Source organism: Pelobates fuscus, chromosome 9 (genome assembly GCF_036172605.1).
Source record: "Pelobates fuscus isolate aPelFus1 chromosome 9, aPelFus1.pri, whole genome shotgun sequence".
NCBI classification, from domain to species: Eukaryota; Metazoa; Chordata; class Amphibia; order Anura; family Pelobatidae; genus Pelobates; species Pelobates fuscus.
In genome coordinates this window covers 18,331,990-18,359,456 of record NC_086325.1, presented here as the reverse complement: position 1 = coordinate 18,359,456, position 27,467 = coordinate 18,331,990, and the positions used below count along the sequence as shown (strand labels likewise).

Genomic DNA, 27,467 nt, shown 5'->3' with positions numbered 1-27,467 from the left:
AACCGGTCGGGCCAGCCTCACCCTGGGTTTCGCCGTCGCCTGTCAGCTTTTTTATGCCAATCTAGTTAGATTTCTGATTCTTTTCGTTAAAAGTGTCAGGAGCTGGTCTGACATGCGACCAGCTCGCCCGGCGGCCTGGCCCCGCCCCCTCTGCCAATGCTATTTTGTTTAGCAATTGTTGTTCTGGTCTGGACCAATTGTCGAGGGGCTTGGCCAGCAGGAATGTCCATGGGTTTAGATTTACGGTCTATGTAGTATTTGTGATATTACCGTTTGGATGCCTTTCCAGAAGAGTTTAATTGTGGGGCAGGCCCGGCTACGCTTTTTAAGGGCCGCAGCGCTGACTGGGCCCCTGCATACACATTGCCATTGGGTGGCCTTAAGTGCATGGGCCACCCGGTGGGTACCAGCAGGGCTTGCCGTGCGGCCCCACATCAGTAGTTTAGCAGGGTCCGTCGCCACACCACGATGCACAATCTCCTGATTACTCTATACATACAATCTCACCACCTAATATTCATCTTACACTCACTGGTCACCTGGCAGAGGGAGATGGGGGGGAATTGCCCCCTGGGCCACTAGCATGGAAGGGCTGGCAAGGGAGTTGTGGGTTGCAGCCTCAAATCATCCTTCTGAAAATGAAAATAGCAGGAGGTATGTTGGGATGTCTGTCTGCAAAGTACTGCGGCCGTAAGACAGCACACAGAGATTGTGCAGGGCCCGTGCTAGTCCAGCACTGCATGTTTAAAGGGTTCCTCCAACAACCTCAGTGATTTGAAGTGGTTATGGTTATACGAGTATCTATATGCAGTGTTTCAGCTTGAAATGCTGCACATCCTGAGATATTTTTAATTGTCTGCCATGGGTTAGTGGCATCTTAGGCACCCCCTTACACCTCTCACAATATTAGCTTGGCCTAAACCCTTATCTTCTAATTTTGCACTTTATTTCATTCTGTTCTATCACCATTACCATAGCGTCATTTAAATCCAGTAAAGCATGTAAAGTGTATATTACAGGGTATTGGCTAAGACAGGGAGCTAAACTGATGGATACAATCTGCTACTTACAGCCCTAATAAATTCATGCTTTAAAAGCAAGCACACGCGCCCACAGTCATGTGTCTCCCTCTTCCTGTCATGTCCTCCTCATTAAGCCAGTGCAGTTAATTTAATTACACAGAGAGGCGAATCATGTGACAACATTTTATTATGTTAATACATTCACTGACTGCGAGCATTATGAGTAAAAATAACGTCCCTATATAGCAGGCGAGTCACCCTTCGGAAGAGACGGGCTCATTGACGGTGGGTACGAGGGAAAACCACGGAGAAACGGCTTGTCAGCGGGAACAGATTCTGGAACCACGAGGAATAAAACTATACAAGTTGGCCGAAGTGGCATGGACATAGGGGAAGGTCTGAATAAGGCCAGCTAAACCCAAACTGGGTGCAAGGGTAAGTAAGTCTGCACATCGCAAGGCAGCATATAGGCACACGTAGAACAAAATGCAAAATAAACTCTCCCATATACGGAGCTTCCAGTCTACCTCTCCTGCTCATTAAATGCTCGTCTTCAATGTTCTCCACTCCAACAAACTCCCTTTTCTTTATTATTTATCAAACGCCCCTCCACTGTAATTACTGTCCCATCTCCATTTTATCCACCTACTTCTATGTCATTTGTGGCTAATTCTTCTATTTCAGTCCCTTTATTTCCATCCATTTCCTTCTCTCTGTTATTTTCTTCCCCCTTTTTTCGCTCTCCCCTTTTCTTTCCCCCTTTTTTTCCACAGCTGCATTTCACCAGCCACATTATCTGTCTCGTGACTCTGCGGTTATTGTGGGGACAATGAAAGACCAGAGAGAGTGTTTCGCTCGCTGAGGGGGCACAAATACGACCATCTGTGCACTGCCCACAGAACCTGGGCTGGACGGAACGCACGGACTGGCATCCTCGGTGGTACAGATGCAGAGGTTCTGACCAACGCACGAGGCGATTACAGACTTTGCTGGATTTCAAGATCTGAAAGAGATGGGAGGGTGGGATAATCATGGGTAAAACACCCAACCAGTGGTGGGAAAGAAGAGCATGCCCTTAGATATACATCCATTACGCTTCCTTTTTTGCTTCTAATCTTCTTATATTAAAGGGACACTCCACTGCAACTTGTTGAAGTGGTTTCTATATGAAGAGTATGTTCTCTCTTTTTTTTATTATACAAAAACGTACAGCTTTTGATAGAAATTGACACTTCTATAAATTATAGTTGTTACACCCCCCTGGCTGTCAATCAGACAACTGGACCTGTTACTTCCTGGTTTGTTTAACTCAGTGCAGCTAAACTCTAGAGACAGCAATTGCCTAGAGCAGGGGTGCCCAAAAGATGGATCCCCAGATATTTCAGAACTACAACTCCCTTGATGCTTTGCGTGCCTTTAGGATGACAAAACATCATGGAAGTTGTAGTTTTAAAACATCTAAGGATTTACTTTTTGGGCACCCATGGCCTAGAGCACCTACCTTCCAAATACTTTTCATTGAGGTGCATTAGTGACTGGACATTCACGTAAAGTTTGGGCTGGAGAAGAAAGGAAGGGCTTGCAAAGGCTGCAGACAAGAGAACTGCAGCTTTTGCAAGCTCATTCTAGATCCGGGGTTGTCAACCTGGTCCCTACCGCCCACTAGTGGGCGTTTCAGGATTCCTGTTGGGCGGTAGTGGGTTCTACAGCACAAGCAGATTCCTCCATTCATCCTGAAAGATGAACGCTCTATTTGGTGGTTTTTAGGGAAGTGCGAGCATTCAGATGCCAGCGCACGAACGCACGCGCATGTGTATCCACGTACGAACGCGTGCTCGCGCAAACGAGTGTAACACGCGGGTAGAGGAGGGGAAGAAGCAGAGTACTTGTAGAATAGGAGAAAGAAGGGGCAGAGTACTTGTAGAATAGGAGAAAGAAGGAGCAGAGTACTTGTAGAATAGGAGAAAGAAGGGGCAGAGTACTTGTAAAAAAAAAGGAGAAAGAAGGAACAGAGTACTTGTAGAATAGGAGAAAGAAGGAAAATAAAAAATAAAGGAAGGAGAAGGAGAGAATTGTTGTTGGCTAATAATAATAAGTGGGTTACCTAGCTCAGCCTTCCTGTTGGGCATTGCTATAAGGAAGGTAAAATAAAAGAATAAATTAAAAGGAGATAAAAAAGTAAGAAAAAAGGGGGAAAAAAAGGGGGGGGAGCTGATACACGGATGAGAAAGCAGGGACAGGTAGAAGCATAGTGTGTAGAGTGGCTCATGTTTTGGCAAGTAAAATTTTGTTTACTTATAAAATAAAAGAAATAAGTAAAGAAAGGAGAAGGAGAGAATAACGAGAATTAATTAGTAGTTAATTTACTTTATTGCTTTCTCACTAAACTTTATAAATTTAAAAACATTATAAGCATGCATAAAGTAGAAATAAAAAGATACATTTAATTACCTTTTTTTTTCCAAGAAAAAACACCCTCTTTTCTAAAAAAATATTCTGCACTTGCGCGAGAACTGGTGGGCGGTAAGGAAATTTCTCCTTCAAGAAAGATGCATTAGATGGCGGTAGGTAGAAAAAGGTTTACTACCCCTGTTCTAGATAGACCCACCAATGAAAAAAAAAATGCATGATTAAGTGCATGTATGTTTTCATAGGGGGTGTATCTACTTTAAAAAAAAAAAAAAAAAATGTGGGCAGTGGAGTGTCCCTTTAACTCACATCATAAATCATGAAAATGCTAAATATTTTAGGACATCACAATTCCATTTTATTCTGTCTCACTCACATTAATATGGGCTACGAGTCTTAATTTTCTTACCACGCATTCTGGTCTCCTTTTAAGACAATTTAAATATAATTAGAATTTAGAAACTACATAAACAAAAAAAATCACAAAGTTTTTTTTATTTAATGTGCCGCAAATGATTTTTTTCCAGATAAGACACAGACTTTCCCCTTTTCTCCCCTTGCCTTCTTACTCTCTGGCTCCCACTTAGCAAGTATTGGCTAGCAGCCATCTCTCCGTTCTATGTGCCTTCCTTACCGTGTAGTTTGCAGCCGTGTATTCCCCCATGCAAGGTCTGATCATGCACAGCCTCCTTTCTGCCTGTGGCCTACAGGTCTCCTGATCATAGTTTAATCTCACTGAACGGCCAAATCCACAGGGGCGTGAACAGGTGGTCCACTCAGTGGCCTCCTTGGTGCATGTGGATTCACTATTCAAAGAATCATCATCCTCTAGAAAGAAAGAATTCAAAATTATTGCCAACTCTAATGCCCACTCCAGTATTGATTACTTACAGTGGGGCCCACCCTGCTCTCCCAATACTGATTATATACAGTGCGGCCCACCCTGCTCTCCCAATACTGATTATATACAGTGCGGCCCACCCTGCTTTCCCAATACTGATTATATACAGTGCGGCCCACCCTGCTCTCCCAATACTGATTATATACAGTGCGGCCCACCCTGCTCTCCCAATACTGATTAAATACAGTGCGGCCCACCCTGCTCTCCCAATACTGATTATATACAGTGCGACCCACCCTGCTCTCCCAATACTGATTATATACACTGCATCCCACCCTGCTCTCCCAATACTGATTATATACAGTGCGACCCACCTTGCTCTCCCAATACTGATTATATACAGTGCGGCCCACCCTGCTCTCCCAATACTGATTATATACAGTGCGGCCCACCCTGCTCTCCCAATACTGATTATATACACTGCATCCCACCCTGCTCTCCCAATACTGATTATATACAGTGCGACCCACCTTGCTCTCCCAATACTGATTATATACAGTGCAACCCACCCTGTTCTCCCAATACTGATTATATACACTGCGTCCCACCCTGCTCTCCCAATACTGATTATATATAGTGCGACCCACCCTGCTCTCCCAATACTGATTATATACAGTGCGACCCACCCTGCTCTCCCAATACTGATTATATACAGTGCGGCCCACCCTGCTCTCCCAATACTGATTATATACAGTGCGACCCACCCTGCTCACCCATACTGATTATATACAGTGCGACCCACCCTGCTCTCCCAATACTGATTATATACAGTGCGACCCACCCTGCTCACCCAATACTGATTATATACAGTGCGGCCCACCCTGCTCTCCCAATACTGATTATATACAGTGCGGCCCACCCTGCTCTCCCAATACTGATTATATACAGTGCGGCCCACCCTGCTCTCCCAATACTGATTATATACAGTGCGACCCACCCTGCTCTCCCAATACTGATTATATACACTGCATCCCACCCTGCTCTCCCAATACTGATTATATACAGTGCGACCCACCTTGCTCTCCCAATACTGATTATATACAGTGCGGCCCACCCTGCTCTCCCAATACTGATTATATACAGTGCGGCCCACCCTGCTCTCCCAATACTGATTATATACAGTGCGGCCCACCCTGCTCTCCCAATACTGATTATATACAGTGCGACCCACCTTGCTCTCCCAATACTGATTATATACAGTGCAACCCACCCTGTTCTCCCAATACTGATTATATACACTGCGTCCCACCCTGCTCTCCCAATACTGATTATATATAGTGCGACCCACCCTGCTCTCCCAATACTGATTATATACAGTGCGACCCACCCTGCTCTCCCAATACTGATTATATACAGTGCGGCCCACCCTGCTCTCCCAATACTGATTATATACAGTGCGACCCAGCCTGCTCTCCCAATACTGATTATATACAGTGCGCCCCACCCTGCCCTCCCAATACTGATTATATACAGTGCGGCCCACCCTGCTCTCCCAATACTGATTTATATACAGTGCGACCCACCCTGCTCTCCCAATACTGATTATATACAGTGCGACCCACCCTGCTCTCCCAATACTGATTATATACACTGCGGCCCACCCTGCTCTCCCAATACTGATTATATACAGTGCGACCCACCCTGCTCTCCCAATACTGATTATATACAGTGCGACCCACCCTGCTCTCCCAATACTGATTATATACAGTGCGACCCACCCTGCTCACCCATACTGATTATATACAGTGCGACCCACCCTGCTCTCCCAATACTGATTATATACAGTGCGACCCACCCTGCTCACCCATACTGATTATATACAGTGCGTCCCACCCTGCTCTCCCAATACTGATTATATACAGTGCGGCCCACCCTACTCTCCCAATACTGATTTATATACAGTGCGACCCACCCTGCTCTCCCAATACTGATCATATACACTGCATCCCACCCTGCTCTCCCAATACTGATTATATACAGTGCGACCCACCCTGCTCTCCCAATACTGATTATATACAGTGCGGCCCACCCTGCTCTCCCAATACTGATTATATACAGTGCGGCCCACCCTGCTCTCCCAATATTGATTATATACAGTGCGGCACACCCTGCTCTCCCAATACTGATTATATACACTGCGGCCCACACTGCTCTCCCAATACTGATTTATATACACTGCGGCCCACACTGCTCTCCCAATACTGATTTATATACACTGCGGTAGACATGTGCAATTCGTTTCGGTCCAAATGTGAATTTGGACAAATTTCAGGCAATTCGGGTACTTCCGAATGTCTGAATAGATGAATTGTCCTCCCCCCTGGCCCCGACCCCTGAGCGGTGGGTGGGGGCCCTAAATTAGAAAAGGGGGGGGACCTAATGTCCTCCCCCCTGGCCCCCACCCCTAAGCGGTGGGTGGGGGCCCTAAATACTAATGGGGGGGACCTAATGTCCTCCCCCCTGGCCCCCACCCCTGAGTGGTGGGTGGGAGCCCTAAATACTAATAAGGGGGGGACCTAACAGGGGAGGGCTGGCAGCCTCAGGCCTGAGGGGCAAATCCAGTCAAGTGGCCCATTGTACCACCGAATCAGCTCACCATCCATGCCCACCTTTTCCTGGTTTTATAACGAATATTGATGTTATGAAGCAAGGCAAATATGATACAATGTGGTTTATGTGGGGGTGATGGTGTGAAGGAAGGGTGGTATGGGGGAGTTAGTGTGACGGAGGGGGTTGACGGTGAAAGGGAGGGGGGTGATGGTGAGGGCGGTATTAGTGTGAGGGAGGGGTGATGGTGTGAAGGAGGGGGGGTTATGGTTTGAGGAAGGGGGGTGATGGTGTGAGGAAGGGGGGTGATGGTGTGAGGAAGGGGTTATGGTGTGAAGGAGGGGGTGATGGTGAGAGCGAAGGGGGATGATGTTCAGAGGCAGGGGGTGATGGTGACAGGTGCGTCAGTTATTATGGATTTTTATTTGGCCTTTTTGGGGGCTGAAAAAAGAGAATTTTAGAAGAAAGAAAACATCAAATGGTAAGTTTTATTTTTTTTACTGGTACTTAGTGAAAGGTCCCCCCCTTATTATTTTTAGGGTGAGGGGGGTAGGTAGGGGTTAATTTTTTTTGGGGGGGTGGGGTGACTAGGGGTTTGGGGACCCCTAGTCACTTAGTCACCTGGGGGGGTGGGTAACATTTTTATTTAGGGCCCCCACCCGCCGCTCAGGGGTGGGGGCCAGGGCGGAGGACATTAGGTTCCCCCCCCCCCTTATTAGTATTTAGGGCCCCCACCCGCCGCTCAGGGTGGGGGTAATAGGTCCCCCTTTAGTTTAAAAGCCCCCACTCGCACGTCGCGGGTGGGGGCACGGGAGGGTGGACCCTTTTTTTTTAATGGTGAGCAGCCACAGGCTGCTCACTGTTTAATAGACATTCCCCTACTCGCGGTATAGCGAGTAGGGGCAAAATTTACTAATACTAAGTCATTTTTACTTAGTATCAGTAAATTTGGCTGAAAGACCAATTTAAGTCTTTCAGCCTTTTGGTAGATAGCTCCCTAATACCGTGGGAATTAGGGAGTTATCTACTAAGCGGCTGCAAGAGAAGTCCCGAAGTGCTGAAGTCCTGAAATTCCGAAGTGCCGAAATCCCGAATTGCCAAAGTCCTGAATTTCGGAATGCCGAAGCAAACCGAAAATTTTCCCCATGCACATGCCTACCCTGCGGCCCACACTGCTCTCCCAATACTGATTATATATTTATTTAGTGTGTATAATGTACCTATGTCAGAAATCTCTCTGGTCCTCCTTTTCACTCCTTGTCCTTTAACACCATGGCTGTCATTCTTGTTACTGGTGGGGGACAGAGGAAGCCCCTGGGATTGGTCAACGGAATCATATTCCTTGCATTTCCATTCCTTGCAGCACTGCCCTGGCACTTAACAGAAAGAAAGGAGTGTCTGAGTTTTAAAATCTGTTAGTCGCACAATCACATTTTTCTTTCTTATAACCTAACGATGAGTTTCTTTTTGAGTTTTATAGTTAAAGTTCTAAATGTTTGCAGGATTCTAAAACAGTTGCTAAAATGCTAAAAAAAATAAAAAATATGTAAACTTTACATAATAATCAGCCTCTCATTCATCTCAAGACATTTTTTGTCATTCTATCACAACATCGATAACCGGGGACATCAATACCGAGGGCCAGCTTCTCTCCATAACTCAGCTTGTTTTATCTTACAACCCTCTTTATTCTCTCTCCTTCAATCCAATTTATCTGCTCTATAGATCTGCTCAAATCACTCCACATATCTCCCTTATTTCCATATCTCCTGATATTGACCACCACTTGGCATTCAAAGTTGGATAATTGTGTATTTTTCATTAAGAACATTCAAGGTGCCAATCAATTCCACAGCAACGTCACCAGGACATTTCACCGAGTTATCCTTCGTGTTTCCACAAACTTGCCAGATGTATGAATACAGACCCAATTGCTTTTACATTGGCTTCTATAATTAAATGTCTTTAAAGGAACACTCTAACACAACAAAACAAGTATAACATACACAAAGAAAAGCCCAAACATTTATTTAAATTTAACAAAACAAAAAAAGAAACAAAAACCACCTAAAACAGACATGATGCAGTGTTCCTTATTTAGCACCAGAAACTAACCTTATATCTAGAGCAGGGCAGTTACTTAAAGGGGAATTGTCACTTTTTAGAATTTTAATATCATGCTTACTTCGTCATATTTAGCAAATAATTAAATGTAGAAATCCCAAACTCTTTATTCAGTAAATGGGTACCTCCTTCTTGGCTCCCTGTCAATCATTGTTATAAGCTCTGTCCTTTGCACCTGGCAGTCGGCATAGATAGAGCTGATATAGAAGGAGAGAAATGAAACAAAATGTGTCTATTCCTCCTCCTCATTTGCAAGATATGCCCTGTCTGTGCCTTGTCTGAACTGGATTGTGATTTTATTTGCTAGCGTCTCATGAAAACAATCAACGCTAGTTACAGGTGATTTTATCAGAGTGAATTCCAGAGAAGTGGCAGTCCCCATTGAACATTCAATGACTCAATTTAAAATACGAATTACCAGCCGCCAAACATTGCATTTATTTGCGTGGAAAGTGGCGGTATTTGAGCGCATCATAGAAACAAACCAATTGTTTGGAGTGAAGAAGCTATAAACGTTTTCATTTTGCATATGGAGTCAGCGATAATTATAAATTCCCTGCAAAACGGAAATCTTTACATTTAATATTTAAAAAAACTAAACATTTTATTCTCCCTTTCCCCTGTCTCTTGTTTCTTTCCCCTATTTCAAAGGGCCAGCACATATATTTGTTGTTTAAAATGGAATATATCTTACCACTCTCTAATTGCATTTTCTTGCAGCCAGGAATGGGTGCTGGTTGGGAGGGCGGGCAGAGACTTAAACAACCAATGGCACCATCCCGACACTCACAGCGACCTACACAACCAAACTGGAATTTCTCACCATGTAGGTATTCCGTGCCATCGATTAAACAGGAACGCTGCTTTCCGATAACTAGGGGAAAAGGAGAGAGAGGGACTAACTCAGAGGACGAGAAAGACTGATTGAGATTTGTTGCTGGGGACTCCTGTTTACCATTAAAATATTAAAAATCTCATCAGAGTTAGAGGAGCTGCAGGCTAGAGTTCACCGACCCACCGGACCACCAGTGCTTGCAATGTCCCCCATTCCCTGGACAATGGTGGGGGATATATATATTTTATTTAAAAATTAAATATATATTTCTAAGTTTATTTTTAAAAAAAATAATATATATATATATATATATATATATATATATATATATATAGTGGTATAGCGCGACCGGGCCCCTTTAAAAAAAAAAAAAAAAAAAGCAGCCACAAGTGCTGCTGGGAGGAAGTGGTCACTTCCTCCCAGCTCACTCCGCACGGGAGGAGCGCGCGCGCCAGTGAAGAGGGAGAGCCAAGCAGTGAAGAGGGAGCTGCGCCGACTCCCATCATCCTCAGCCACCCTCCTGCAAAGAAAAGGTCTTGCATGTCTGTCTGTATGCATGCCTGTATGTATGTCTGTCTATGTATGTATGTCTGTCTGTGTATGTCTGTGTATGTCTGTATGTATGTATGTCTGTATGCATGTATGTCTATGTATGTATGTATGTCTATGTATGTATGTATGTCTATGTATGTATGTATGTCTGTATGCATGCATGTCTGTGTGTATGTGTATGTATGCCTATGTATGTATGTCTCTGTATGCATGCATGTATGTATGTATGTCTGTATGTCTGTATGTATGTCTGTATGTATGTCTATGTATGTCTGTCTGTATGCATGCATGCATGTCTGTCTGTATGTCTGTGTATGTCTGTGTATGTCTGTATGCATGCATGTATGTCTATGGATGTATGTTTGTCTATGTATGTATATATGTATGTCTGCATGTCATTATATATGTATATATGTATGTCTGTATGTCAGTATGAATGTACGTCTGCATATCATTATGAACGTATGTCTGTGTGTATGGATGTCTGTATGCCTGTATGTCTGTCAGTATGTCTGTATATATGCATGTATGTCAGTCTGAATGTATGTATGTATGTATGTATGTATGTCTTTATGCCATTATGAATGTATGTATGTGTATGTCTGTATGCCATGTCGGTGTGTATGTCTGTATGCCATGTATGTATGTATGTGTGTATGGATGTCAGTGTCTGTATGTATGAATGTATGTATGTGTGTATGTATGTGTCTTTATGCCCTCATGCATGTGTGTCTGAATGTATGTTAGTATGTGTCTGTCTGTCACTATGTATGCCTGTGTGTCTGTCTCAGTATGTGTGTGTCAGTATGTATGCCTGTATGTGTGTATGTCTGTTAGTATGTATATGTGTCCTTTTGTATCAGTGTGTGTGTTTGTGTCTGTGTGTGTATTCCTGTGGGCGGTATTTGGAGGCGGACCCAGTGGGCGGTATTTAGAGGCGGGCCCCAGGGGGCCTAGACCCTGAGCTGAGTTAGGGGCCCCAAAATTTCTGGTGGCAGCCCTGGACATGTGTGACATGTCATGATCCCCTTTTATTCCAGAAGTTTGGTCCTTAAGGGGTTAATGGATCCCGTACCTCCATCTTTGACTCCTTGAGTGTCAGCAGTAAGACTGGTGTTCTCCTTGTTGTTGGGGTGCAGGGGATCCCCCTGGGAATGGTTCGGGTCTGTGGATTCATTTTTCACACATTTCCATTGCTTGCAGCATTCTCCTGGGACTGAAGAGAAATATACCTGACTTTGTATCTTGTCACTGAGAACACATGCTATTCTGAATAGACTCTGGCTGGAGATAGTCAGATTTCTACGAGATCTATTATAGTGCAATACATCATAATATATGATAAACTTCCAGTACAATGGCAATCTTAGTTTAAATTTTCCTTTGGCATTTTATTTCCCCTGTCTCTTGTTTCTTTCCCCTATTTCAAAGGGCCAGCACATATATTTGTTGTTTAAAATGGAATATATCTTACCACTCTCTAATTGCATTTTCTTGCAGCCAGGAATGGGTGCTGGTTGGGAGGGCGGGCAGAGACTTGAACAACCAATGGCACCATCCCGACACTCACAGCGACCTACACAACCAAACTGGAATTTCTCACCATGTAGGTATTCCGTGCCATCGATTAAACAGGAACGCTGCTTTCCGATAACTAGAGGAAAAGGAGAGAGACTGACTCAGAGAGAGGGACTAACTCAGAGGACGAGAAAGACTGATTGAGATTTGTTGCAGGGGACTCCTGTTTACCATTAAAATATTAAAAATCTCATCAGAGCCAGAGGAGCTGCAGGCTAGAGATCACTGACCCACCGGACCACCAGTGCTTGCAATGTCCCCCTTCCCTGGACAATGGTAAGACAGGAGGGGGATATAACTATTATTTATTTATTTTTATTTAAAAATTAAATATATATTTCTAAGTTTATTCAAAATATATATATAAGAAACAAAAATAGTCAGCACTCTCAGGGTTTGTAAAAAGATTCCAATTTTACTCCAATATTTGATGTTTCAGCTCCACTTGGGAGCTTTCATCAGGACAGCATACATGATATGATGAAAGCTCCCAAGTGGAGCTGAAACGTCGACTATTGGAGTAAAATTTGAATCTTTTTACAAACCCTGATAGTGCTGACTATTTTTGTTTCTTGTCTATTAGTGCAGTCGAGCACCGGGTCCAAAGAGTGAGTAGGAGTGCAGGACTTTTTTTCTTTATATATATATTTGCCTCCATCTGCCCCACCCCCACCCCCCCACAATATAGGCCTGTACCAGCCCCAATACATTAACACACTCCACAACTCTCACACACTGCACCCCTCACACACACAGTGCACCCCTCCCACACACTGCACCCTAGACATACACTACCACCTTTATACATACTCTAGATGCCCTTCACACACACTATGGATCCTCTACACACATACATACAATAGATCCCTATAGAAACACCAACTACCCACACTTCATTCCAAACATACACATTCTGGATCCCCTATGCACAAATTAGATCCCCAAAACCAAGGCCAGCCTTTTTTTCCCAGTCCAGCCCTAATATCAAAGTCCTGATAATGTACAATGCTGCATATAGAGATCATAAACAATATAGCCCACCTCACCGTTTCAATACTGACTGTATTGGAACTCTAATGCTGATTGCTATCATCACACTCTGCTATTCCTCGGTGAAATCCCTATAACCTCATCATATCCTACAGGAAAGAACAGCATTAGACTGACAAAGCATCATGGGAGTTGAAGTTCTATAAAAGCTGGGGGACCATCTTTCGGTTAACCCTCCAGCAGCTCATTTCATGCCATTTTCCGTTGCAAGAGCTGGATTAAAATAGGGGCTAATGGAGCTGCAGCTCCAGGCAAACGCACTTATAATGGATCCCGTACCTCCGTCTTTGACTCCTTGAGTGTTAGCAGTAAGACTGGTGTCCTCCTTGCTGGTGGGGTGCAGGGGATCCCCCTGGGAATGGTTCGGGTCTGTGGATTCATATTTCACACATTTCCATTGCTTGCAGCATTCTCCTGGAACTGAAGAGAAAGATACATGTCTTTGTATCTTGTCACGGAGTACATAGGCCATCTCTAACGTTATAATAAAGTGAAGTTTCTATTTGTTCGATTCTATAGATACATTTCTAACAATTCTCTGACTGGAGGTAGCCAGGGTTCTAAAGGCTCTATTATAGTGCTACACTTTATAATATATTATAACCTTCCTGTAAATGGGAAATCTTAGTTTATAATCTTCCACATCTAACACATCTAAAGCTTTGCTGGTGACAGCGATGGAGCGGCGCTAATAAACTCTTCTGGTAAAAGGGCATGACCGGTGTATAGTCGCCATATGGGCTGGCGGAACCTTGGACAAAAACCCCCCACATACCTAACCCAATAACACACTGACACCTGGTATATGGGAAAATTTGTCCACAGCTTTATTAAATAATTTATAATATATATAACGATAATATTGCTTTAAATAAGTTAACATATAAACATGGGTCATTGCCCCCACCTTCCGCCCCTCTCATCCGTATCCTTCTTTTTAATAGAGGGCAATGACCCCCAACATAACAAATACAAATATGTAACGACATTTTCCAACCTCGCCAACTTGAACCGAACAAGTGCCAACCATAAGTAACCATGGCAGGGGTATACCCGGATACCCCTGCCCCACCAGGTTCTGAGCCACCTCCAGGACTCGAAACCACCATTGACCATAATTCCACTTTTTTCCATGTTCCTCACGTTCCTCATAGGGAGCCTATGTCCTCTCTCTCAGCTCCCTATCCCGCCGCTGTGAAAAAACGGGAAACCCATATCTAAACATAAATATATAGGGAGGGTGGGCGGGACAAACTGAACCGGGTAGGAAATTAGAAGTGAACCTTACAAAATGGCTCCTCCCTTAAATAGCCAAACCCACATATCCCATAACCCACCTGTCCTGTCTGTTCCTCCTGGGCCCGCCTCCTAACCCCTGTCAAGGCCCTGTTCCGCTTAAGCTGCGCTTTGGCTACATGGGGCTACAAGACCTGCAATCTATTGAGACACGTCTGATCACATAATAAGAGACTTTCCTATCAGTGAAGGAACTTATCTTACCGGACTCATAGCGCATGTCTAGGCAGCCAGGAATAGGGGCAGATCCTACTGGTGGACAGAGGGATACGCATGAAATCATTCCATCGTCACATTTACAGCGACCTGTACAGCCATCTTGGAATGTCTGACCATGCAAGACTTCAGAGCCGTTGTTAAAACAGGAGCGATACTTTCTGATGACTGTGGAATGGAGAAGGAGAGATTAGAAGAAAGAAAGAAAACATTGTAAAACATTCCATGCATTAGAGAGAGTTCAATAGATGGAAATAGAATACGTTGGAGACATAGAGACTAGTTTTTGCTATTTCAGTACTGGCTGTATACAAGGCTGCTACCTCGGCTACTCCAGTACTGATTGCGTACTATCTTCCCCATTCTGCTATTCCTTTTGTGAGATCCCTATATCCTGGCCACAGCAGGGGTAGGCAGTCTTCAGCACTTCAGACATTTTGGACTACATCTCCCATGATGCATTGCCAGTATTATGGTTGCAAGAGTTATAATCCACAACATCTACAGTGCGAAGATTTTCCTACCCCTGCCCTAAGGCAAAGAGCAGCATTATACTTGCAAAGCATCATGGGAGTTGAAGTTCTATAACAGCCGAGGTACTGTTTACAGCAGGGGTCCTCAAACTCCGGCCCCCCAGATGTTGCTGAACTACAACTCCCATGATTCTTTGAATTACATAGATAGCCAGTGAATCATGGGAGTTGTAGTTCAGCAACATCTGGGGGGCCGGAGTTTGAGAACCCCTGGTTTACAGCGACATCTCCAGCAGCTCTTCCACCTACTCATTTAATGTCATCGTCCTTTTCACCGAGCTGGATTAATGTGGGGGCTAATGGAGCTGCAGCTCTAGTCTAATGATGTACTTATCCCGTGGATCCCGTACCTCCGTCAGGATTCCGTCTGCTTGGAATTTTGACTCGTCGAGTGTTAGCAGTAAGACTGGTGTTCTCCTTGCTGGTGGGGTGCAGGGAATCCCCATGGGAATGGTTCGGGTCTGTGGATTCATATTTCACACATTTCCATTGCTTGCAGCATTCTCCTGGGACTGAAGAGAAAGATACCTGACTTTGTATCTTGTCACGGAGTACACAGGCCATTTCTAATGTTATAATAAAGTGAAGTTTCTATTTGTTCGATTCTATAGATACATTTCTAACAATTCTCTGACTGGAGGTAGCCAGGGTTCTAAAGGCTCTATTATAGTGCTATACTTTATAATATATTCTAACCTTCCTGTAAACGGGAAATCTTAGTTTATAATCTTCCAAATCTACTACATCTAAAGCTTTGCTGGTGACAGCGATGGAGCGGTGCTAATAAACTCTTCTGGTAAAAGGGCAAGACCTGCAATCTGTTGAGACACGTCTGATCACATAATAAGAGACTTTCCTATCAGTGAAGGAACTTATCTTACCGGACTCATAGCGCATGTCTAGGCAGCCAGGAATAGGGGCAGATCCTACTGGTGGACAGAGGGATACGCATGAAATCATTCCATCGTCACATTTACAGCGACCTGTACAGCCATCTTGGAATGTCTGACCATGCAAGACTTCAGAGCCGTTGTTAAAACAGGAGCGATGCTTTCTGATGACTGTGGAATGGAGAAGGAGAGATTAGAAGAAAGAAAGAAAACATTGTAAAACATGCCATGCATTAGAGAGAGTTCAATAGATGGAAATAGAATACGTTGGAGACATAGGGACTAGTTTTTGCTATTTCAGTACTGACTGTATACAAGGCTGCTACCTCGGCTACTCCAGTACTGATTGCGTACTATCTTCCCCACTCTGCTATTCCTTTTGTGAGATCCCTATACCCTGGCCATACCCTACAGCAGGAGTAAGCAATCTTCAGCACTTAAGACATTTTGGACTACATCTGCTATGATGCGTTGCCAGTATTATGGCTGCAAGAGTTATAATCCACAACATCTACAGTGCCGAAGGTTTTCCTACGCCTGCCCTAAGGCAAAGAGCAGCATCATACTGGCAATGCACTGTGGGAGTTGAAGTTAAGTTCTGTAGCAGCCAAGGTACTGTTTACACCGACCTCTCAAGCAGCTCTTCCACCTGCTCATTTAATGTCATCGTCCTTTGCACCGAGCTGGATTATTGTGGGGGCTAATGGAGCTGCAGCTCTAGTCTAATGATGTACTTATCCCATGGATCCCGTACCTCCGTCAGGATTCCGTCTGCTTGGAATTTTGTCTCCTCGGGTGTTAGCAGTAAGACTGGTGTTCTTCTTGCTGGTGGGGTGAAGGGGATCCCCCTGGGAAAGGTTCGGGTCTGTGGATTCATATTTCACACATTTCCATTGCTTGCAGCATTCTCCTGGGACTGAAGAGAAAGATACCTGACTTTGTATCTTGTCACGGAGTACACAGGCCATTTCTAACATTATATTAAAGTAAAGTTTCTATCTGTTTGATTCTATAGATACATTTCTAAAAATGCTGTGACTGGGGGTAGCCAGGGTTCTAAATGATCTATTATAGTGCTATACTTTATAATATATTCTAACCTTCCAGCAAAGAAAGGCAATCTTTGTTTATAATCTTTCATTGGGTGTTTTTGTTCCTTCTTCCAGTTTTTCTTTCCCCCACCTCACTCAGTGTTCTCCCTTTTTCCCATCTTGTCCCCATCTTGTTTTTATGAAAGATTTTCCCTATTTCTTGTACCAATATTTTCCCGTTCTCTCTGTCTTTGCTCCCTTTGAAATATAATTGTCTCTCCTCCATTTTCTCTTTCTATCCAGCCTTCACCAATCTGTTCCTTCTTCTCATTTAAATCACCTTCCACTCTACAAACTGCGGTCATTTTTCCAGCTCTGCATTTCACAATATTTTCCCCTCTCTACCTCTGTACTTGGATTGTCACCCCTAGCAATTTTAGACTTCTCTTCTTTTATTCCTCTGCTATAAATACTAAAATAAATGTCTGTGTCCCAGGTGTCGAATTGCTGCATGCGGTTTATAAAGGTTTCTGAGGGTCCCCTGTTATACCCAGAGCAATACATCTAAAGCTTTGCTGGTGACAGCGATGGAGCGGTGCTAAACTCTTCTGGTAAAAGGGCAAGATCTGCAATCTATGAGACATGTCTGATCACATAATAAGAGACTTTGCTATCAGTGAAGGAACTTATCTTACCGGACTCGTAGCGCATGTCTAGGCAGCCAGGAATAGGGGCAGATCCTACTGGTGGACAAAGGGATACGCATGAAATCATTCCATCGTCACATTTACAGCGACCTGTACAGCCATCTTGGAATGTCTGACCATGCAAGACTTCAGAGCCGTTGTTAAAACAGGAGCGATGCTTTCTGATGACTGTGGAATGGAGATGGAGAGATTAGAAGAAAGAAAGAAAACATTGTAAAACATGCCATGCATTAGAGAGAGTTCAATAGATGGAAATAGAATACGTTGAAGACATAGGGACTAGTTTTTGCTATTTCAGTACTGACTGTATACAAGGCTGCTACCTCGGCTACTCCAGTACTGATTGCGTACTATCTACCCCACTCTGCTATTCCTTTTGTGAGATCCCTATAACCTGGCCATACACTACAGCAGGGGTAAGCAATCTTCAGCACTCCAGACATTTTGGACTACATCTCCCATGATGCTTGCCAGTATTATGGCTGCAAGAGTTATAATACACAACATCTACAATGCCGAAGGTTTTCCTACGCCTGCCCTAAGGCAAAGAGCAGCATTATACTGGCAATGCACTGTGGGAGTTGAAGTTCTGTAACAGCCGAGGTACTGTTTACAGCGGCATCTCCAGCAGCTCTTCCACCTGCTCATTTAATGTCATCGTCCTTTGCACCGAGCTGGATTCATGTGGGGGCTAATGGAGCTGCAGCTCTAGTCTAATGATGTACTTATCCCGTGGATCCCGTACCTCCGTCAGGATTCCGTCTGCTTGGAATTTTGACTCGTCGGGTGTTAGCAGTAAGACTGGTGTTCTCCTTGCTGGTGGGGTGAAGGGGATCCCCCTGGGAATGGTTCGGGTCTGTGGATTCATATTTCACACATTTCCATTGCTTGCAGCATTCTCCTGGAACTAAAGAGAAAGATACCTGACTTTGTATCTTGTCACGGAGTACACAGGCCATTTCTAACGTTATATTAAAGTAAAGTTTCTATCTGTTTGATTCTATAGATACATTTCTAAAAATGCTGTGACTGGAGGTAGCCAGGGTTCTAAATGATCTATTATAGTGCTATACTTTATAATATATTCTAACCTTCCAGCAAAGAAAGGCAATCTTTGTTTATAATCTTTCATTGGGTGTTTTTGTTCCTTCTTCCAGTTTTTCTTTCCCCCACCTCACTCAGTGTTCTCCCTTTTTCCCATCTTGTCCCCATCTTGTTTTTATGAAAGATTTTCCCTATTTCTTGTACCAATATTTTCCCGTTCTCTCTGTCTTTGCTCCCTTTGAAATATAATTGTCTCTCCTCCATTTTCTCTTTCTATCCAGCCTTCACCAATCTTTTCCTTCTTCTCATTTAAATCACCTTCCACTCTACAAACTGCGGTCATTTTTCCAGCTCTGCATTTCACAATATTTTCCCCTCTCTACCTCTGTACTTGGATTGTCACCCCTAGCAATTTTAGACTTCTCTTCTTTTATTCCTCTGCTATAAATACTAAAATAAATGTCTGTGTCCCAGGTGTCGAATTGCTGCATGCGGTTTATAAAGGTTTCTGAGGGTCCCCTGTTATACCCAGAGCAATACATCTAAAGCTTTGCTGGTGACAGCGATGGAGCGGTGCTAAACTCTTCTGGTAAAAGGGCAAGATCTGCAATCTATGAGACATGTCTGATCACATAATAAGAGACTTTCCTATCAGTGAAGGAACTTATCTTACCGGACTCGTAGCGCATGTCTAGGCAGCCAGGAATAGGGGCAGATCCTACTGGTGGACAAAGGGATACGCATGAAATCATTCCATCGTCACATTTACAGCGACCTGTACAGCCATCTTGGAATGTCTGACCATGCAAGACTTCAGAGCCGTTGTTAAAACAGGAGCGATGCTTTCTGATGACTGTGGGATGGAGATGGAGAGATTAGAAGAGAGAAAGAAGAAAGATTAAAAAAAAAAAAAGCTTGCAGTAGAGAGAGAGTTCAATAGACAATAAAAAAAAGATAGACTAGCATTATAGGAAGAGGACAGGGTTTAGTGAAGACTGTAGGAAATTAGCGGAAAAGAATGATGGACCATGGTGAAGGAGGACCAGGAGAAGAAAAGAACATGAGGAAAGGATTGTCTATTGAGAGGGATAGCCAAGGCAGTAGATAAAATCTAAGGTGGCAATGGAGAAGGAGGACCAGAAAAGGGAGACGAAGAAATGAAATGAGGGGTCTATGGAGAAGACTAACTATGAATAGAGAAGAAAGAATGAGACTGTCAGGAAGGAATCAGAGAAGCAAGAAGAAATTTATTAATTCATTAGTTATCATCAAGAGAGAGGAAAGATTCAAGAAGAAGAATTTATCTAGGAATTGGGGAGCGTAGTGTGATAAATTATGGGCTAGATTATCATGGAAATGACTAATTCAAAGAGGAAGCAATTCAAGCAAACAATTGTAAATGGCAGCGGACTGTCAGACGTAACTTGAGAGGACGTAATTAGATGCAAAAAAACATTGAAAGCTTATAATTAAGAATATGCTTTATATGTGACACACACAATGGGAAGATGTAACAAACATAAGGGAGATAATGCAGGCATTAGATACAAAGCGAAGGATGGGACAAGCTATGATTTCTGAAAAGGTTATTAAGATGCCACAAACCCTTGCAGACTCCCTGTTTGTTCTCAGGACCAGTCGAGTAGACACAGGTCAGATTTTGAGTTGCATCGCAGGGTCTGAATCCATCACACGCCAAGTCCAAGGTCTGTACACACACACTACACCCGCACTCACACTTGTCAAATGCTTTGGGTCTTCCTAGGGGACATGTGAGCTTCACAGGGCATTTACATACCTTAGGGCAACCCTAACGAGGAAAAACAAAGCAAGGATCCCACTTGGTTACACCATTTAAAACCATCCGGAATTTCTAAAACACATGCTGACACAAAATAATTCTATTTCTCTGTAATACAAATCATATTGATAAAAACTCAAACCTATCAAGGTTACCTCTAACAATTAAATTAACATATAAATAGAGTCTATAAAATATATCACACTTCTAACTTTCAAATCTGTATAAAATCACTAACATTACACACAACCGGCAATTTTATAGCATTCTATTTAAGAAGCCTTTGGAGTTTTGAAAAAAAAAAGTAGTTGATTCTTTTTTTGTAAATGTTTATCTCAAGACAGTTTAAAAGAAAGTGACATAATGTTACCTGCTTTTCCTCTGTGGGATGTGGTGTCACCTTATCTTTTCCTACCGCGTATGGTACGAATAGGAAGATGAAACACATTACACGAAATGAGCCCATGTCTTCAGTCAAGCCACCACCAATGTCCTCAAGCTGGTCTTGAACATCCACCTCTATATAAACACTCTGAAAGTGACATTGGGTTGGCTGTCAGATGGATAAAAAAAACATATGGAAAAACTATTTAGTAACAGGATTTACAAAGTTGATATGGTTTGTTTGGAATCTGGAGACTGAGATAAGAGGGTGAGTTTGGGCAGAGGCGGTGCCTTAGTAACAGATGTTATTTATATTTTATTTGGTAGTGTTATATGATGGTACGCAAAGAGCGATCCACTGTCTTGTTGACTGTATTTACAGAGTCCCTAAACTGACTAAAGTAAAGACCCCTTTACATTTACGTGAGTTGGGACATAATGGGGAGCTGTCACTCTGTCACTCCACTGGAATTAACTCCTATGAACAAAACATTGAAAATGACCTAGAACTCTTGTTAACCATTATTTCCATGCGATGCTCCATATTTTTTCAAATTTATATTGAAGATTTGGCAAATTACATGATAATCCAGTTCAGACAAGGCACAGCCAGGGCAAACTTTGCAAATGAAGAGAATAACTTGAATCATTGTTTCTTCTCTTCTCTGTATGTTGACTGTCATGTCAGGTTAGACAGTATGTGTGTATGAGGGTAGGTATTAGGCCGTGTGTGTCTATGAATGTAGGTATTGGGCAGTATGTGTCTATTGATGTAGGTATTAAGCAGTATGTGTGTATGGATGTAGGTATTAGGCAGTATGTGTGTATGGATGTAAGTATTAGGCAGTATGTGTGTATGAATGTAGGTATTAGGCAGTGTGTGTGTGTGTATGTGTGTGTGTATGGATGTAGGTATTAGGCAGTATGTGTGTATGGATGTAGGTATTAGGCAGTATGTGTGTATGGATGTAAGTATTAGGCAGTATGTGTGTATGGATGTAGGTATTAGGCAGTGTGTGTGTATATATGTAGGTATTAGGCAGTATGTGTGTATGGATACTGTATTAAGCAGTGTTTATGGATGTAGGTATTAGGCAGTATGTGTGTATGGATGTAAGTATTAGGCAGTATGTGTGTATGGATGTAAGTATTAGGCAGTATGTGTGTATGGATGTAGGTATTAGGCAGTGTGTGTCTATGAATGTAGGTATTAGGCAGTATGTGTATATGGGTGTAGGTATTAGTCAGTATGTGTGTATGGATGTAGGTATTAGGCAGTGTGTGTGTATGGATGTAGGTATTAGGCAGTATGTGTGTATGGATGTAGGTATTAGGCAGTGTGTGTGTATGGATGTAGGTATTAGGCAGTGTGTGTGTATGGATGTAGGTATTAGGCAGTGTGTGTGTATGGATGTATGTATTGGGCAGTATGTGTGTATGGATATAGGTGTTAGGCAGTGTGTGTGTATGGATGTAGGTATTGGGCAGTGTGTGTCTATGGATGTATGTATTAGGCAGTATGTGTGTATGGATGTAGGTATTAGGCAGTATGTGTGCATGGATGTAGGTATTAGGCAGTGTGTGTGTATGGATGTAGGTATTAGGCAGTGTGTGTGTGTGTATGAATGTAGGTATTAGGCAGTGTGTGTGTATGGATGTAGGTATTAGGCAGTGTGTGTGTATGGATGTATGTATTAGGCAGTGTGTGTGTATGGATGTAGGTATTAGGCAGTATGTGTGTATGGATACTGTTTTAAGCAGTGTTTATGGATGTAGGTATTAGGCAGTGTGTGTGTATGGATGTAGGTATTAGGCAGTATGTGTGTATGGATGTCGGTATTAGGCAGTGTGTGTGTATGGATGTAGGTATTAGGCAGTGTGTGTGTATGGATGTAGGTATTAGGCAGTGTGTGTGTATGGATGTAGGTATTAGGCAGTATGTGTGTATGGATGTCGGTATTAGGCAGTGTGTATGTATGGATGTAGGTATTAGGCAGTATGTGTGTATGGATGTCGGTATTAGGCAGTGTGTGTGTATGGATGTAGGTATTAGGCAGTGTGTGTGCGCATGGATGTAGGTATTAGGCAGCATCTGTGTATGGATGAAAGTATTAGGCAGTATGTGTGTATGGATGTAAGTATTAGGCAGTATGTGTGTATGGATGTAGGTATTAAGCAGTGTGTGTGTATGGATGTAGGTATTGGGCAGTATGTGTGTATGGATGTAGATATTAGGAAGTGTGTGTGTGTGTATGGATGTAGGTATTAGGCAGTATGTGTGTATGGATATTGTATTAAGCAGTGCACTGTTTATGGATGTAGGTATTAGGCAGTGTGTGTGTGTATGTGTGTGTGTATGGATGTAGGTATTAGGCAGTATGTGTGTATGGATGTAGGTATTAGGCAGTGTGTGTGTATTGGTGTAGGTATTAAGCAGTGTGTGTGTATGGGTGTAGGTATTAAGCAGTGTGTGTGTATGGATGTAGGTATTAGGCAGTGTGTGTGTATGGATGTAGGTATTAGGCAGTGTGTGTGTATGGATGTAGGTATTAGGCAGTGTGTGTGTATGGATGTAGGTATTAGGCAGTGTGTGTGTATGGATGTAGGTATTAGGCAGTGTGTGTGTATGGATGTAGGTATTAGGCAGTATGTGTGTATGGATACTGTTTTAAGCAGTGTTTATGGATGTAGGTATTAGGCAGTGTGTGTGTATGGATGTCGGTATTAGGCAGTGTGTGTGTATGGATGTAGGTATTAGGCAGTATGTGTGTATGGATGTCGGTATTAGGCAGTGTGTGTATGGATGTAGGTATTAGGCAGTATGTGTGTATGGATGTCGGTATTAGGCAGTGTGTGTGTATTTATGTAGGTATTAGGCAGTGTGTGTGCATGGATGTAGGTATTAGGCAGTGTGTGTGCATGGATGTAGGTATTAGGCAGCATCTGTGTATGGATGTAAGTATTAGGCAGTATGTGTGTATGGATGTAGGTATTAAGCAGTGTGTGTGTATGGATGTAGGTATTGGGCAGTATGTGTGTATGGATGTAGATATTAGGAAGTGTGTGTGTGTGTGTGTGTGTGTATGGATGTAGGTATTAGGCAGTATGTGTGTATGGATATTGTATTAAGCAGTGCACTGTTTATGGATGTAGGTATTAGGCAGTGTGTGTGTGTGTGTGTGTGTGTGTATGGATGTAGGTATTAGGCAGTATGTGTGTATGGATGTAGGTATTAGGCAGTGTGTGTGTATTGGTGTAGGTATTAAGCAGTGTGTGTGTATGGATGTAGGTATTAGGCAGTGTGTGTGTATGGATGTAGGCATTAGGCAGTATGTGTGTATGGATGTAGGTATTAGGCAGTGTGTGTGTATTGATGTAGGTAGTAAGCAGTGTGTGTGTATGGATGTAGGTATTAGGCAGTATGTGTGAATGGATACTGTATTAAGCAGTGTTTATGGATGTAGATATTAGTGAGTGTGTGTCTGCTAGTGAGTGTCAGTGTGTGTGTGTGTTAGTTTGTGTGTCAGTGAGTGTGTTACTGTGTGTGTTAGTTTGTGTTAGTGTATGTCTGTTAGTGAGTCTATTTGGTGTCTGTTAGTGAGTGTGTTTGTCAGTGAGAGTGTATGTTTTGTAAGTGAGTGTGTATGTGTGTCTGTCTGTCAGTGAGTGTGTGTCTGCCAGTAAATGTGTGTGTCTGTTAGCTGGTGTGTACGCGTCTGTTCGTGAGTGTGTGTGTGGTTAAAACCCCTTCAGCGCTAACCTTTCTCCAGCGCTGGGCTCCCTTGGCGCTGGAGATCTCTACGCCCCGATCTGCCTCTTAGCTCCGAATGCGCATGAGCGGCAAGAGCCGCGCGCGCATTCAAATTGCCCATAGGAAAGCCTTCCTATGGACGTCCAGCGTCTTCCTTCTGTGTTTTTCACAGTGAGAATCGCAGAAGCGCCTGTAGCGGCTGTCAGTGAGAAACTGCTATGTTTTCAGCTGCAGGGTTAAAACTAGTGGGACCTGGCACCCAGACCACTTCATTGAGCTGATGTGATCTGAGTGCCTATAGTGGTCCTTTAAGTGTATGTGTATTTGCATACACTGGTGTACATACCGCGGTCGCAGGGGACGCAGCCCTGCGACCAGGTGCTCGCCGCCATGTGTAGCGGCCCCGGCCCACGCAGAGTAAGCGCCAGAGGGCGGTGGGGGGCCAAGGATCGTGTGTACGCCACTGCACAGTGACACGCTCTAATGTGACATTGGCTGGATATAACATTGGCTGTCCCTGGAACAAACCTTATGTAAGATTCAGTACAGCAAGGCTTATAAAAAGAGGGAATTTCCTAAAACATTGGTAATTTGTGTTACAGACACGTCAGACAATAAGGGCTGTTTGTGCTAAACCACCAATGGATGAGACGGTGAAATAAACATGCCATTGTCTATTTATATGGCACACAGGATGGACCGTGGGCCGTCTGTGGACGGGAGATATATGCAGTTTTTCTATAAAGTCATGTGCACTGTAGACAGATAAGTTGTGCAATAGGAATGGCTGCAAGATAAGTTCCGGCTGCACCACAATCTCTCTGAGCATCCTGCCTCCTTAATGTAGCCGATCATTACACTTTAAATTAACCTTTTATGTTCAGAAATGCCACGGAGTAATACGAAATAAGTTCCATTATGAATTCAAATTAGAATTTACACAGCGCTCAGTGTTTTTGTACCAAACCAGACGACCTCAGCGGTAAGTGTCCTTAATCAACACACCCAACAATATAAATATATCCACCTACCTCAAACCCTCAGAGACTGTAAGCTTGTGTGACAGCGCCTTCTTCACCAGTGCATATCCCCTTTCTATAATTGTAATGCGCTTTGGACTATGTTGGCGCTATGTAAATGCTAATAATAATAATTAAAAAGAAACACGTGGGGTTAATTTGCAGCAATTAATTTACAAACATTTTCAGTAAATCCAACTAATTAACCATTGTACAGAACTGAATGAACCCACCGCTGAATGGGAGTACCCCTGAAATTGAAAATGCCCAGCAGGTAACAGGTTAACTAAGAAATGAAATGAAGTAGATGGCGTTATCTATATTAACAAGAAGCACCGGTTTACTCAGATCACGGGTGGCAGTGTGAGGGTTAAGTGTCCAGGCTGTTGGTACAAGGATTGCACCATTTCAGTAAAACCGCTCCAAATCGTTTGACAATTAAAATACTCTTTATATCATAACCAGCAACAAGTTATCTAACTGGTTAGTTATGGGCACAGCCCTTTGAAAATATCTGTTATTGCCATTAATCATCCAATATATTGATTATTAATAAATATGGAGGGGAACGTGGCAAGAATTGTATTCATTAAACGTTGAGAACTCAGCCGCACGCTCCATGTGGGATTTTAAAACCATTGTAACGCTTAAACCAGCCATTACGAAGACCACAAACAACCTCATGTGCCTATTATGTGAGATTTGGCCAAGTCGTGTGCTTTGTACCATTCCAGCATTCAAGTAAACAACGAAGGGGAATATGTGGATCCTTTATTTGGGATTTCAGAAACTGCGCCTAATAATTAATCATATCAATAACACAATTCGTTTATACAAAAAAAAAATATTTATTATTGCCATTTAAAACTGCTTCACCAGCTATAAAACTCACAGTAATGTGCTGTGTCTCTACATATATCACAGAGCTCCATAGGTATAAACTCACAGTAACATGCAGTGTGTCTACGTACATCACAGAGCTCCACAGCTATAAAACTCACAGTAATGTGCAGTGTCTCTACATATAATCACAGAGCTCCACGGCTATAAAACTCACAGTAATGTGCAGTGTCTCTACATATATCACAGAGCTCCACAGCTATAAAACTCACAGTAATGTGCAGTGTCTCTACATATATCACAGAGCTCCATAGGTATAAACTCACAGTAACATGCAGTGTGTCTACGTACATCACAGAGCTCCACAGCTATAAAACTCACAGTAATGTGCTGTGTCTCTACATATATCACAGAGCTCCATAGGTATAAACTCACAGTAACATGCAGTGTGTCTACGTACATCACAGAGCTCCACAGCTATAAAACTCACAGTAATGTGCAGTGTCTCTACATATATCACAGAGCTCCATAGGTATAAACTCACAGTAATGTGCAGTGTCTCTACATATATCACAAAGCTCCATAGGTATAAACTCACAGTAATATGGAGTGTGTATGCGTACATCACAGAGCTCCATAGGTATAAACTCACAGTAATGTGCAGTGTCTCTACATATATCACAAAGCTCCATAGGTATAAACTCACAGTAATGTGCAGTGTCTCTACATATATCACAAAGCTCCATAGGTATAAACTCACAGTAATGTGGAGTGTGTATGCGTACATCACAGAGCTCCACAGGTATAAGCTCACAGTAATGTGCACTGTCTCTACATATATCACAAAGCTCCATAAGTATAAACTCACAATAATGTGGAATGTGTATGCGTACATCACAGAGCTCCACAGCTATAAAACTCACAGTAATGTACAGTG

The 27,467-nt window shown here is 43.0% G+C and overlaps 1 protein-coding gene across 3 annotated transcripts; it reads right to left on the bottom strand.

The window, feature by feature from the left end:
• Window positions 1-1,191: 1,191 nt before the first annotated feature.
• Window positions 1,192-25,720, bottom strand: LOC134572425 (kielin/chordin-like protein). 3 transcript variants are annotated; one of them, XM_063431385.1, is made up of 17 exons: window positions 25,703-25,720; window positions 20,907-21,089; window positions 20,341-20,545; window positions 19,409-19,588; window positions 18,437-18,598; window positions 17,680-17,859; window positions 16,708-16,869; window positions 15,945-16,124; window positions 15,414-15,575; window positions 14,519-14,698; window positions 13,298-13,438; window positions 11,865-12,044; window positions 11,466-11,606; window positions 9,698-9,877; window positions 8,100-8,255; window positions 4,066-4,259; window positions 1,192-2,025 (listed from the first exon to the last, which is right to left on the bottom strand). In XM_063431385.1, exons 2-17 carry the CDS (start codon window positions 21,000-21,002, stop codon window positions 1,660-1,662), a joined length of 2,865 nt encoding a protein of 954 aa, XP_063287455.1. In that variant the 5' UTR covers window positions 21,003-21,089; window positions 25,703-25,720; the 3' UTR covers window positions 1,192-1,659. The 3 variants fall into 3 exon arrangements, with proteins under 3 accessions (XP_063287455.1, XP_063287454.1, XP_063287456.1); XM_063431384.1 differs by lacking the exon at window positions 25,703-25,720 and having other exon boundaries at window positions 20,907-21,213; XM_063431386.1 differs by lacking the exons at window positions 11,865-12,044; window positions 13,298-13,438; window positions 25,703-25,720 and having other exon boundaries at window positions 20,907-21,213.
• Between the last annotated feature and the right edge of the window lie 1,747 nt (window positions 25,721-27,467).